This window comes from Platalea leucorodia (genome assembly GCF_965183815.1).
Source record: "Platalea leucorodia genome assembly, chromosome: 13".
Classification (NCBI taxonomy): domain Eukaryota; kingdom Metazoa; phylum Chordata; class Aves; order Pelecaniformes; family Threskiornithidae; genus Platalea; species Platalea leucorodia.
Genome location: NC_138835.1, coordinates 4567600 through 4581606, shown reverse-complemented (window position 1 = coordinate 4581606; position 14007 = coordinate 4567600). Strand labels below are relative to the sequence as shown.

General features: G+C 52.3%; 1 protein-coding gene across 2 annotated transcripts in view; it reads left to right on the top strand.

Annotated features, from left to right (window-relative positions):
- The window catches only part of NECAB3 (N-terminal EF-hand calcium binding protein 3), a 28908-nt gene that overhangs the window by 6589 nt on the left and 8312 nt on the right, over positions 1-14007 (top strand). For both annotated transcript variants that reach the window (XM_082325928.1, XM_082325927.1), the window contains exons 4-5: positions 7356-7381; positions 7729-7826. In XM_082325928.1, the coding sequence (XP_082182054.1) occupies positions 7356-7381; positions 7729-7826 (124 nt within the window). The remainder of the gene's footprint in view (positions 1-7355; positions 7382-7728; positions 7827-14007) is intronic.

Here is a 14007-nt window from a genome sequence, read left to right as displayed (position 1 = left end):
ACCTCTTGTAACACGCAGATGTTAAAACCCATTGAACACCAGCTACGAGCATCGGTGATGAGAGAAGCCAGACATTTTAAGAACAGTCATTATCAGATTTACTGTAGTTTCGTAAAAGCAAGCATCCATTTAAAATTACATTACGTTACTTTGAAAAATGTATTCCAGAAATATACAGCTCTGTAGAGCAGGTTGTGTCTGCAGGAGGAGCATGTGTGGACGATGATCCCTGCTGACACAGGGATCATCACATTTCACTTACGTAAGAGCTGCTTTCCACCAGAACTGTATGAGTGTAACTGTGAATGTAGGCCAGCTACTTTTAAAAAAAGAAACCCCCAAAGAACAGGAGAAGTAATTGCACTTAGCCCTGGTCTCCTCTTGACTGGTGCTTTCTAGAGGAGTCTGTTGGGCTTGGCTGGCTCTCTCATCCCAGTCTTTTGGAAATTAGCATGGCCTTACTGGGATCCCTCTGCCCTGCTGGCCGCTGTGAACGAGCGTGTTTTGGCACTGGGAGAAACTGGCCATTGATAAATTGCTTGTCTGGGGGCTCCTTGTTCAAGCGGAGAGGTGCTGCTGTGGGAGATGGTGGCTGCAGCTTCCTCCCGGTCTCGGGCGGCAGGCTCAGCTCTGACTCATGCCGCTTCCCTGGCACCCCAGGAAGCATCTCTTGCACCTCTCTGACGCCCTTGGCCAGGGCAGTGTCTGAGCAGGTCCCCACCAGGGAGAGGTAACTCGGAGCAGCCTTAGCTGTGCACGCTGGTCCCAGGGAGCAGGGAGTCAGGACAGCGGCATGGAGGGACCGTGCCACGCCGAGATGCCAACAGCCACCGAATGCCACCAAGCCACTGACAGTGGATACCCAGTGGTCCCTGGCTGCAAGTCCCCACGTCATCCACCCAGGACTGGGGCAGTGGGGATGGTTGACTCCTGTTGAGTGTAGGGGTGGTGGTTTTAGCTGATGCTCCCATTTTAGTGATGGGGCAGAGAAGTGGGCTGGTGTGTGTTAGTCCCTGGTGCCACTTTCTTTTAAGTCTGGCTGCCCATTGCTGCCTGTCCTGCCAGTTGGGCTTGTTGGATGTGGACAGCAGGAGGTGTCTCCTGAAAACACCTCTGATTCTTTGGGCTGTGATCCCAGGGAATTAGCAGTGAGCCATTCCCTTTCCTCTGCAAATGCTCATTTTGTCTTGCTCCATTTTGGGTGACCTTGGAGTCACCCCCCGTACAATACCGCTGGAAAATGTGGGTTGCAGCAAAGAAGAGAGCTTTAACTGTGCCCTTAACTGAACGGTGAAGATCTCCTGGTTTACCATCGGTTTCAGGTCAGGCTTCTTTCTGTCCAGAGCAGCTAAACAGAACTGACCGAAGGGCCCCGTGCAAGCAGGCTGCCTCTGAGAGCCATGCGTGGCCCTGGCTGCGGCGGTGCTCTCTGTAACTCGGTACCCGTAATGACGGTGCGGTAGCTATGACAACGTGGCAGTTGCAGCATTGAGCTGGTGACATCTGTTAGCAGGGCATGACCATTGGGTCTTTGATCTCTTTCTGCCATGAAGAGCAGAAGGGACCCTGCGGACAGAGCTGGTTTCCAAATTCCTGCGTTCAGTGACTTCAAGCAAATGTAGGAGATGCCATCCCTCCAGCCCTGCGAGGATGCCCTCATTTCTGCAAGAGCAGAAGGGAAAGTCCAGCCCTGAGGCCACTGGAGGTGTAGTTCTTGTTTCTGTCCCTGGCTGGGACATGGTCTGTGCACATGTGCACAGGGTCAGTGCATGGGTCAGCTTCAGTGTGAGCACACGGGAGCAGGACGGGATGTGGGAGGTGGCGGCAGGGAACTGTACATGGTTTCTTCAGCTTCATCCCCAGCTTGTGGAGGAGGAGGAGGTGAGACCTCCCAGAGAGGGAGCCTGGCGCTCAGCTTATTGTCTGGTAAGAGGCATCCTGTCCCCTGCAAACAACGTGGGGCAGTGCTGTGTCTGCCAGAGTGCTCTGATCCTGACCCAGGGACTTGGTCAGGGACTGCTGGGACGAGGGGCTTGGAGAGACAGGCCTGTCCCCAGGGAGGCATGACCCTGTCTGTCCCCAGGGGCTGCCCAGGGACTGCTTGCCCACTGCACAGTGGCAGGTAACAGAAATCAAGCAGTGTTCAGCATGCTGGGCCTCGTAGAGGCCTCTGTGGTTCTGTGTGTAGAGCTGGACTTCCTGGCATTCATTTTTGGGGTGTGCAGGGGGACTTGCTCCTTTGTACAACCTCTGGTGAGTTGTAAGGGCTGTGCTGGTGCCCTGCTGTCCTCTCAATGGGGGCCTGGACAGCCCCTCTCCTCCGGGCTGCCTGCTTGCCTTGCACTTGCAGGAACTTAATGTTTTTGAGAGCTGGCTGAAATTTGCTGCCAGATTCAAGAGTAATACTCTGGAATTACTCGAGTTAATACTCAAAGTATTACAAAGCTGGAAAGCAGCTACAAGCTCTACAAACTTATCTGGCATGCTTCTTTCATGTCCCGTAGCTTCTCTGATGATGGGAAAGTTTCACCCTTAATCCAGATTTGGCCACAAGGGTGCTGTGTTCATCAGGTCTAGGCTGAAACTTGTGTTTCTTTGTCAGTGCCAGCCGGACCCAAGGAGAGACAGTAGCGGAGACCTTTATACCCAGGCACTCTCTGTGCCTCCTTCGGCTGGGGCTGCACGGCTAGAAGGCGCGTCCACTGGGTGGTGGATAGGGGATCCCTCTCTGGAGGGTGCACCGGATAAAATTGAAGAAGGTGCCGCGAACCAACGCAGCCTAAGGGAAGGCCACCCTGACAGAAAAACCACTGGCCCTCCAAGTCATGGGGGTTGGGCAGGAGGCCAACTACCTCCTCCCGGGGAAAAAAAAAAAAAAAAAAAAAAAGTTGCAGAAACGACGAGCATCAACTTTAGAAAAAAAAAAAAAAAAAAAAAAAAAAAAAAAAAAACAAAAAACCAAAAAAACCACAAAAACACGAAATGGCAGAGATGGAGAAAATCAGTAATGAAGTGAGGAGGAGGAGATGGAACTGGATCGGTCATGTCTTGAGGAAAAAAACAACAGAAGACTGCGCTGTGGCCCTTGGGACTCCAGAGCACGCAGCCGCAGACCGATCGAAGTGGAAGAACGATGTTCGCGCCTTGTGTGCCTCCTGGCACTGAGAGAATTCAGATCAGATCAGACTCTCTGTGCCTCAGTAACGGAGTGCTGCCCAGATGCGTCCTGACCCTCACCCATCACTGCAAACCTGCAGCTGCTCCCCTGGCTCCCAAAACTGACACCTGGGAAGATGAATGTTTCAGAGGCCTCATACACTACTTGTTCTCCTTCCAGAAAGCCCATGGCACCACACTCTCCTTTTCTCCCCGTCCTTCCCACCCGATCTTCACTCCACCTCCCATCCACCTGGCGGGATGCTGTGGCCTGTGCATCAGGCACCTCTGTTGGGTTTCTTTCAGGTTTTACGTTTCCCCATGATGCTTTTTTTGTTCTGCATTTCTGAAAATTGTTCCATTTTGGCTTTAAAATATCTCCTTGATCTAATTCTTTGACATTTAAAAATTATATTGAAACCAAATTCAACTTTTTATTGCAATTTAGTATAACAGCTAGGTCCACCGTTTCGTTTAGCTTGTCAGAAAGCTCCGCGCCAGCTCTGGCACCAGCACAGAACAGAAAGATTCGTCTTCCTGGAAAAGTGCATGTTCATTCACTGAAACGTCTGGGTGAGAAGAGACAAATGTTTTTGAAGGGATGAAAAAGCTCAGTTGCTGCAGTAGCGTCTTGGGAGACGCACAGTGCGGTTTGCTCTCTGAGCAGCCGTGTGTCCGTCTGCAGCCCAGCTGGGTGGGATGGCAGCAGATCCCAGGGTCACAGGGAGAACTTAATGGAGAGTAGGTTACAAAGGGCTTTGGATTGAAGGCTGTAGTGTTGTATAGGTTGCATGCCTACTGCTCTTTGCAGGGGACTGTGAAACCCGCTCAGGAAAGTGTTGCGTGGACCTCAGCTGTCTTTCTGTCCTGCATCTGTCAGGAAAATTTAGAAAAATAAGGTCTGGCAAATCCTCCTTCGCATGAGAGCGGTGAGACGGTGGTGGCAGGAATTGGGTACGGACTGCCCAGAGCCTGTGTTTCTGACCTTGAGGCGCAAGTGAAAGAGGTGGGAGTGCTGACCTGGTGGTTTTCAAAAACTCTCAGTGGAAATAACCTCAAGCCTCTGGTTCTGTGGAAGAAGGGACCTGTATGAAATTTCCTCCCTTCTCTTTAATCAGAGACTCAGAGCCGCAGCGTCTGCCAGTCTTTGAATGTTTGAGAGTGACTAAAACACTCTGGGTCAACTGGAAAGGTTTGGAAACCAGATCTGTGATGGCCGCGGAGGTTCCCAACATGATAAATGATAAAAATAAAAAAATTCCCATCTGCTTTGCTGAAGCTGATTGCTGTTTTCTTGCATAAATTCCACGCGCATTCTGACAAAATCCCAACAGCATAATGATGACAAGATCCTTCATCATCAGTTCAAGCTTAATTACAGTTAATCAGTGGTTTGAGCACAGTCAAAATGCAGCTATTTGGAAATGTGGAGAGTCTCAGGATGAGTGCTTTGGAGGCAGAGGATGGCTCTTCTCCTGGAGTGGGAGAGGGGATGGGGGAGAGAGAGGAGCAGAGCAAAGCCTGCTGCCCTGTTGCAGCCCTGCAAAATGGGCCGGGATTTGACATGCAGGTTCTTTACATGAGCTCCTCCTGGTTTCTGGTATGAAGTAGCTTCTGATAGCATGAAAATGGCACCATCGGTCCTGCAATTTGCTTGCCTGCGCCCTGTCCCACCCCTAACTCTGCCGTGGGGGCTGCCGCAGGATGCGGAACATGGGAAGAGGTGGCCATGCAGGGATGCTGACGGACCAGGCTGCGTTGGGAAGGGAGCAGATCTTCACTGGACAACTCCCAGAGGGATGATTTTTGCCACAAGATCTTGGCAATTGGTTCAGTGTTTAACTGTTTAGTGTTTTAGTGATTGATTAGTTAACATTTGTTTTTAAGCAGCAGACAAGGCAGGAAGAGTTATTAATAATCTCTGGCCTCTCCTTAGAAGCCGGAGGGTTAGTGTTGATAGTAGCTCTTTGTCACACGGACGCCTGCTCGCTAGAGCCCTTCTTCTTCCTGATGAAACCAGTCCCAGCCCCAGGTTCTCACTGGGGACAGATGCAAATGCCTGGGTAACGTATGCATTAGGTGTTTCACCGTGTATTTTGTTATCTCACATCCATATCCCCTCTTTTGTGCATTTTACCTGTCTCTTGGATGGGAACCAGCGGCTGCGGTTATTGCTCTGGGGCACGGGTCTAACAAGCAATGCTGTGGATGCTGTGGTGCCAAGTCTCTTGTGGCAGTGCAGCAGCAGCGGCTCTGCAGGCTCCAGGCAGCTTTCAGAAATATGTGGAAAAATTAAGAAGGAACAAGATATTTTTCCAGTTTAAATTTGTGCTTCAAACCCCAGTCACTCAATCTAGCAGAGCTGTGGTTGGATGCATGGAGCTGCTCAGAGATGGGATCAGCAAAGTTTGATGGAGTGGAGTTGGCAGAAGAAAGGGCTGTGGTTTTGCTGATTATCTGTATTGCCTCTCAAGGGGAACACTCTTTTTATGCACTTTAAAAACTGTCTGCAGTGCCAGGACAGTGCGCCAGAGCCCTGCCTTAATCAGCTCCTGTGGTAGGTGTTTAAAATAGATGAGCCAAATCACATCCTAAAACTGCCCGTCTCCATTGCCTAAGAAGGCGCCTGATGCGATTAGCTAAACAGAGGGGTCTGCAGTCCCACCGCTGCGCGTCTGCAATGATGTCTCGCACCAAAATATTTTGATGATTTGAAGCACTGCCTATTATTAAAGTACACTAAGTGGAAGCCCAGCAGAAAGAGAGATGCAGAAACCAGCCTTTAATGTTTGGGGGAAAAGCTGTAGGAAGATTTTGCTTAAATTATTACACCTCTACTTTCCATGGCATTTTGGACACTTCCCACACTCTCCTTTAATTTTACCTCGGTGCATTTTTGCCTCTTTGCCTTGTGAGCAGTGTCAACGGGGAGGCAGGGCGAGGCAGCCGTGGTTTGACTTCCCCTGGGCAGTGGCACTGCGGCCGTCCTTGCGCTTGGAGCCCAGCAAACTCCAGGTATCACTGGTTCCTCCACATGTGACAGCACTTAAACACTTAAAAAATTCTCTTTTGTGCTCTCTTCCACTTTCCCAATCAGGATTAAAAATGGTTATAATCATTTAGGGGATTTTGAGACAGCAGAATTTCTTGAGCGGAGGCTGATTTGAATAAATGATATCCTGGGGCATTTCTCTGCAGGTGATGCCAGGCATCGCAAGCAGCTCTGTCTCCGTGGCTTTGGCCACCTGAGGGGATCCAACAGCTTCATGCGAACCCACAGTTCTGCTTGACATCCCGTCCGGAAAACATGGGGCTGTTTCTGGACATTTCCTCCTCCCTCTCCACCCCAGCAGAGCCTTTATTAACAACAGGAGGGACCTGTCCAAGCCCTACAGTGATGCCAGCATTGATACTCCAGTGCAGTCCTCTCTGTTATTGAGAAGGGATGGGGGGCTGGCCCCCGCCTGCAGGTTTTTGGACCCATATCCCTGCTTTAATGGTCTTCATGGCAGGAACAACCCCTCTCGTGGGCTGTGAAGCCATCCAGCTCCCTGCCTGAAGGCAGCCCCACATCACCTGGGCTCTGAAGGCAGGGAAGAAGAGGAGCAGCCGGGGGCACTGGTGCGGCAGATGGGAGAGGAGGGTGCCTGGTGTCATGGGGCAGCCACAAGGGAGAACCTGGGCTGAGGTCAAGGGAGACACAAGGAGGGAGCCTTGGCTGAGTGCTTCACACCTTTGGGGGAAGAGGTTGGGTTGAAGAAGCAGCTTCTGGGGCTCATCAGCTCCAGGGCTCAGAAATGGGGCTGCCAACTCAGCTGGCCAGCACAGGGGCATGGGGCGCTGCCTGCCTCCCCTGAGCTCCCTCCTAGCCCCATCCTGCCCTCACAGGCACTTTCCCAACACACTCCAGCTCCAGGAGATGCTGGTGGAGCAGCTTCGCTTGCTCCTTCAGCCCCTGAAGCAGTGGTGATGCTTTGCAGCTCTGCCTGGCTGCTGCAGGTTCTGGGCACGGCTTCTGAGCTGCTGGCTCTAAACTTGTGCAGCTTTTTATTTTTCTAATACAGCTTTGGAAAATACATGGGAGGAGCAGTAAATCCACTGGGGGCTCAAGACAAGCCCTGAAGACCCTGCTCACCACAACTGTTCTTCCCAAACCAGCCCCACCATCTAACAAGAGTTTGTTTTTCTGTTTCTTGTAGCAATGTGGACACAGAGAAATTGTGCGGTAAGTGGGTTCATATTCCTGCCTCAGAGGGCTTCCTCTCTCAAGGGTCTGCGGTGGGGCTTTGTACATATCTGACCTGGACAGGGCTGGGTGGTCAAGTGGCACTGACAGTCCCTGTGCCTGAATCCCAGTACAGAGGGCATCTGTGGTTTTCCTAAGGGGATGGGACATTTTGTCCCTGGGGATAGGAGAGGACTCTTCATTTCAGTCCAGGTGGGAGTGTCCCTCTGGAGAGGGACACGAAAGCCCCCCTGCAGCGTTGGGCTGTGTGTGGGAAGCAGCAGGCACAAGGGAGGCAGGGATGGAGGCACTCGGGAAGCTCACCGTGGTCTTCTCTCCTGCTTCAGATTATTTCTCAGCATATCTCGGAGAATACAGGAATGTGCTTTCTGCCCTGGAAGCCCTCAACTCTGCAGTCCTGGCAGCCATGGACAAAACCAAGCTGGTAAGGATGGGACCACGGGAGGGCAGCGGGGGAGATGGGTGCATAACAGAAGCCGTGGTGATCTTAGCTGCTTGCTTAGCTTTAAACTTAGGTGTCAGAGGCAGCAAATATGCTACCTCCCAGATCAATGGGGTTGCCTGTGCATGCTTCCGTTGTTTCCATGTGCAGTGAGTGCCACAGCAGCACAGCCTGCAGCATGCCTGGAAGAGGGAGAGCTGTGCCGGAGGAGAAGAGTAGGGCTAGTGCTTTTGTGTTCTGGAGACTTCTTCGAGCCCTCCTTCCTTGTAGGGTCCTGTCAGTGGTTGTTTCAAGAGCTCATTGCAGACCATTTGCAGGGTCCTGCCTGGGGACAGGGTTTCTGGGAGCATTGCTGATAACCTATGGGTTGCATCTCTGAGTCAAAGCAAGGTCTTTTCCACAAAGCAGTGTGGTGTGAAATGGGGACTCTGGGGTCGAGCCTGCTCTGGACTGACCGCAGCAGCTTCTGCTCAGCACAGCCTGTGCTCACGGCAACAAAAACTGGCTGCCCATGATGGGGGCAGGAGCCGCTGCGGCAGGAAGGCTGCTTTGGGAAACGGAGAGGCACTTGGGAGAAGGTAGGAAAGGGTGAAATTCATTGACTCCCAGCCTTGTGCCAAGTTCATCCCTGCGGTGAATTCTTTCCCTCTCCCTGCAGCTTGTGCTGATGGGAGGCAGACTGGAGGCTGCTAATTAGGGCAAGCAGCCTCCTGCTTTGTGAGCTCCCCTGCCTCTGCATCGAAGGGCGGCGGTCTGTAGTGTGCAGTGTCATGGGCTAAATACAGCTGCAAAAAAGCAGTGGCCAATACTGGAAGGGTCCCTTCTCAGGGACCAGCAGCCCCCTTTGCATCCAAAATGTATTAAATGGTTTAGCCATGTGCTTGGGGCTGATGCTCTTCTACAGCCATGGGAAGGACCGGCCCTTTCTTTCCCTTCGATGGGGCGGTTTGATGCTTGGTAAGAAGCAGATGAAGGGCATCATCCACGTGGACACCGTCCACTGACCTATTGATCGAGCAGAGAAGTGAAGGGGGACCGGTCCCACTGTCAGCTCTGCAAAGTCATGGAAGTGTTTGTGCCTCGGTAGTGCCTGTCACGATCTTGCCCTCCCTTTGAGTTTCCCTCTGGCCAAATCCAGCCTCAGCAGCATCTCCCTGTACGTTGGGAAACTTCATGCCAGGAGAGGGAATCACTTGAAAATGCGTTTTCTCTTTGGTTCAGCTGCCCGGCCCCCTTCACAGTTATTAAATGCAAGTCCAGAGGGAGAGAATGAATCTTCTTCAGAGACCTATGCTTTATTTCAGTTCTTTTCTGTTTTGGGTTTTTTTGGTAATGAATTTGTATATTCATGTATTTCCCCAAAGGACAGCACAATTACTGTCTGCTTCATAATATTGATATGATGTATTCATTCACTTAATAGTTGCTGGTGCCACAGGTGTTCCCTGGAAAAGAGAAGCAGGTTCTCTGTGTTGAAGCAGATTTTTGCGGACTCGCTTTTCCCCTTGTGTTTGGATCTGCCCAGAGCCAGGAGTCCAGAGCAGCCCGATGCTCACAGCACTGCACTCACCCGGGCGAGGTCTGCGCTGATCGGGGTACTCTGATCCCAGCCCTGAGCTCCTGGGTGCTCCGATGCAGATACTGACCCTCCTGGGAAGCATCTCTCTGTGCTCCCTTGGTCTGCTGGGCTCTGCGCTGGGGAGAGGGCAGGAAAGGGCAATGCTCTAACCCTGCGGACAGGGCTCTTGCAGAGCCGTGGGAAATCTGCCACTGCTAGAGGCTGGTAGAGATGATAAATGCTGCATTCTTACCTGCTGTGACCTGAATATATTCCCATGTTTGTATTTCCAAAATGGGAATCGATCTTGGGTCATTACGGGATTAGTGAGTTTATTAAGTTGGATTTTAGCCAAAGCTCACACCGCTCTGATCCAGGGGAGGGGGCAGAGAACAGAGATTTTCCATATTACACGTCTGCCCCTCATTTCTGTTGATTCAAACACCTCTAATGCCACCATGGCTGAGGATGGAGAGCCCCAGTTTGCACAGAGACCACCCTCCTGGAAGAGCTGAATGAAACTTCATCCTGGGGAGCTGCTTTTGCTGGAGATGCAGCTGTGTTGTCCGCTGAGCAAACTGGAAGAGACCTGCCCGCTCCAACGGCCCTCACCATAAAGCTGTGCTTCCAGAACAGGGCTGTGGAGTCAACAGATGTTGGAGGATCTTCAGTCCCTGCCCATTTTTCCCCACGCTGTATTTAAGAGAGCTTCGCGTGACTCCCAAGGAGGCAGCTAGAAGAAGAAGGGGATCTCTGACTTGAGCCGGGTCTCACCAGTTGAACTACAGCATCTTTTGGTTAGGGCATGGTCCATCTCTGGTAGTTCCTTACTTCTGCTGCCACAGGATGGCCCACCCCTGCATCCTCCATGTACTTACTCCACAGCCGTAAAAACGCTCATGAAAATACGAGCCCACTTTACAAGCAGGAGAACAGACAGAGAGCATGGGCTGCTTTGTTAGCACAACAAAAGCGGAGCCTGGGAGATGCCTTAGGCTTGCTCAGACCATGCCAGGGTGATGAGCTGCGGGGAGGAGAGAGAGGGAAATAAGGAAACCAAAGCTTGGAGGGAATATGCCGCGGCTCCGTGTTTGGGAGCTGTGGTTTGAAGCAGTGCCGCCGAAAGCCTTTTTGGTATCGAGGATTCCCACCTCCACGCGTGCCATCATGGTTGCTGTGGGTCAGCATACCTGGACTGGATCAACGGTGTGTCTCAGCGGCTGTCTCCTCACTGGCAGGCTCCTTGATATGCTGCCTGCTGTGCACATTGTCGACTGCAGGATAAACACTGCGATAAAGCATGGGAAACGCAAGCCGGGTTCGTCGTCCTCGCTGTGTGAGTGACTGCAGTTACTGTAGGAAATAGCGTACGTGTGGGCAGCAAACTGGCTCATGATCTTTGTTATGGATCCACAGGTTGGCAGGAGGAAACCAAATCATTAGGGGTTCCTACGCTCCCATCCTTCCTCAATGGGTTGATAGAAACGTGGTAAAGAAAAGATGCCTTTTCAAGAAAAGAGGGCTTTTCTCCAAGTTCCGTCATTCGCACTTACATTTGTAAAATATAACTGTTGATAGCTATGCTGCAGTATACTAAATACAGCTTATCCAGTGGCTAAGCTTTGCATTTGCAATATAATAGTGTCAGAGTAAGAAGTGAGCTGTGGAAATACCTTGGGAAACAGTCTGATATTTCTTACAGGGGACCCACATACTAAAATCTTTCCACTCTCCATTTCACAGACACTGCAAACTAATCTATAAATACCTCTCCAAGTCAGGCACTCTTACGTCTTCTTTGGCAGGAATTATACGATCACCTAGTCCACTCTGTCTCGAGCTTAACTTATCATCATAAGAAACTAATAAAACCTCTCAAAAGCAGAATTACAGCAGTTCTTGGCAACTTTGGGATTTTCATCTGAGTCAACGGAGCTGAAATACCAGTCCACAACCCAAAAGCCTTGTCTCGTGCTTGCTGAGTTATTTCCTCCTTGACTCCTTTCCATGAGTCTTTGCTATGAACAGAAAATGCTGTGCCCAGTGAGACAGAGCACGTTTTTATTGAGCCTGTATTTACGGAGGGGTTTGAACTGCGTGGTGAAACACCTGACAAGAGGGTTTTGCTTGTTTACCCCCAAGTGAGGACTGCAAGGGAGGCCGGGCAGCTGAACCGAAGAGAAGGCGCATTTTCAATTGATTCCCTCCCCTGGCATGAAATTTTCCAAGTCGATGCAGAAGGGTGAAACAGCATTTGGGGCTCTCTTGAGAGATGGTCATTTCCATCATTCTCTTGGGCGCGTTCCCCTGGGTGTGCTGTGTTTGATGAGGTGAGAGACAGGAAGCAGCTGGCTTGTCATGTGCAATGCTCGCCCAAAATACTGACGCGTCTGCGTGGGATCCTGCTTTGCCCTCGCAAGGTGGGCTGGGGTGTGCTGGGACCAGGAGGATGGGGAGCCCTCTGCACAGCGAGCTTCAGAGCTGAGTCCCCTCTGAGCACGGCGTACCCCAGGCTGGTAGTTGGGTTTTGGGGGGTGGCACCCCAGGCTGGTGCCTGTGCATCTATGTTTGGGGTGCAAGGACTGCGCTGGCACCAGCTGCAGGGCTCAGGGCAGGCTGAACGTGCTCCCCGCAGCTGTGACACGATGTCGCTGGGAGCAGCTGCCTGCTCCTGTGATAAAACTCCATCTACCTACGTCATCCATAGAGGACATCAGGATTAGGCCATTCTCAGGATGAAAGTTGAGAGGATGGGGAGTGCTGGGAGGCTGGCTTGAAGCTGGGGCTTCTCCCGGCACCTGGCCCTTTGAAGGGGAGCGATGCAGTTGGGGAGAAGCATCTGGTCCCTGTGCAAGGGGAAGCATCCATATGCCAAGGCTGTGGGGGCCACAGCCGGCCCCAGTGGGGAGGCTGGGGAGGATGCATCGGAGATGGGAACGCACCTCATTAAGCGGATCCATGTGGCTGCGGAGGCTGCTTGCCGTGGGAAGTGCCCTCTGTGCAGCAAGAGGGGTGACAGCATTTGGATTTGGACCAGCTCCCGAAATGAAACGTGCTGTGCCTGGCCATGCGATGGATGAATAATGTATCCTTTCCGCTGCGCCCCAGTGGGGACTCAGTCAATCAGTATTCTTCACCTTTCTTTCTCAGGCTTGTCGTGGGGAGGTTTGAGTGTCAGTTGTTCCCCTGTAAGCAGGGGATGCGTGTCTGGGCTGGCAAGCACAGAGGAGTGGCGCTGGGGGGGATTTTGGTGCCTGCACCCCTTGGGAGTGAGGAGGTGAAGGAGTGGGCAGGGGGAGCGGCAGGGTCCCTGCCTGGGGTCCCCAGCCCCATGCTCTCCATCTTCTGGGGCTGTGGGGAAGGAAGGCTTGTGGCAGCATGTGGGATGCGTCGCTGGGGAAAGCCCGGAGATGCAGAGCTGGAGCTCAGCTTCCCATGGCCGCATTGGATTGGCTTCGCTGCCATCCTCATCCTGTGGCAGAAAATTGAGATTCATTTTCAAGCACAGATGAAAACCCATGGCTGCTGGGCGGAGGGCTCTGCTTGCCCAGGTGGCGGTGGGGTGTGGGGAGTGGCTGTGGCTGTCCTTCACCCACTCCAGCATGAGCCCTGGCAGCGCTCAGTAGATGAGCATCCTCTCCACTTACCTTCCCCTCCCGGCCAGCTGCAGCTGTGCCAGCAGCCCCAGGCGGACACAGCTCCGGGACTGGGCTGGTGGCTCGGCTGTGGTGCAGAGGAACCAGAAAACCACGTGTGGCTCAAGACGCTCCCTGCTGCCCCCGCTCCTCAACAGATTTTTGACACCAGCATCAGGAGGGTTACGTCCATGTGCTTTTGTGCAGAGCTTCTGGAATTCAAGATCCTCAGTTCTCCTGTGTGTTGGAGAGAAACACAGTAGGAATTGGAAATATTTGACCTGAGTAATGTGGTACCATTGCTGGGCTCTATTTTGGACATGAAAGAGGGAGTTCGTGGTGCTCGGGGGGGTCAAGGCAGCCTGGTTCCTGATCTGTGACACAGCCTTGGGGGCACATGAGGACACCATGGGGAAGGCAGAGGTGAGGCTGGTCCAGTCTGCCTCCTCATCTTGTGAAGGAAAGGGTTGACCTCTCCTGATGGATGCTCCTGTGGAGCAACCAGCCCTCTTGCATCATGTGGAGACTCCTTCCTTGACCTCCCACTGCCACTTCTGTCTCTCTTAATGCTCACAGTGATGTCCCGTGGTTCCTGTGTTCCTTGAGGAGCTGGGCATGGGGGCTGGGCATGGGGAAAGGAGTCTGCTATGACAGCTGGGCAGTGCTTACCAGCTGCTTCCCCCATGCAACCTCTGATCCTTCTCTAATAGTCTGCTAAGCTGAGTCAGTTCACTAAAGCAGCAGCAAAGCCAGGTGAGTGCTTTTCTGCCTGTTCAGTGAGCTGAATCGGCTCCCTGAAGCACCAAATGACCTTTATACCAAAATTACAAAGGGTGAATTCGGTTCCCTGGTTTTCACCAGCTCATCCTCTGTAGCCAGTGCTGAGCTGCTTGAGCGCCAAGATCAGAAATCACCTTGCATAGTAAAGTTGCTGCAGTGCAGGCGCCGTGTGGACCTTCTCCTTCTCAGC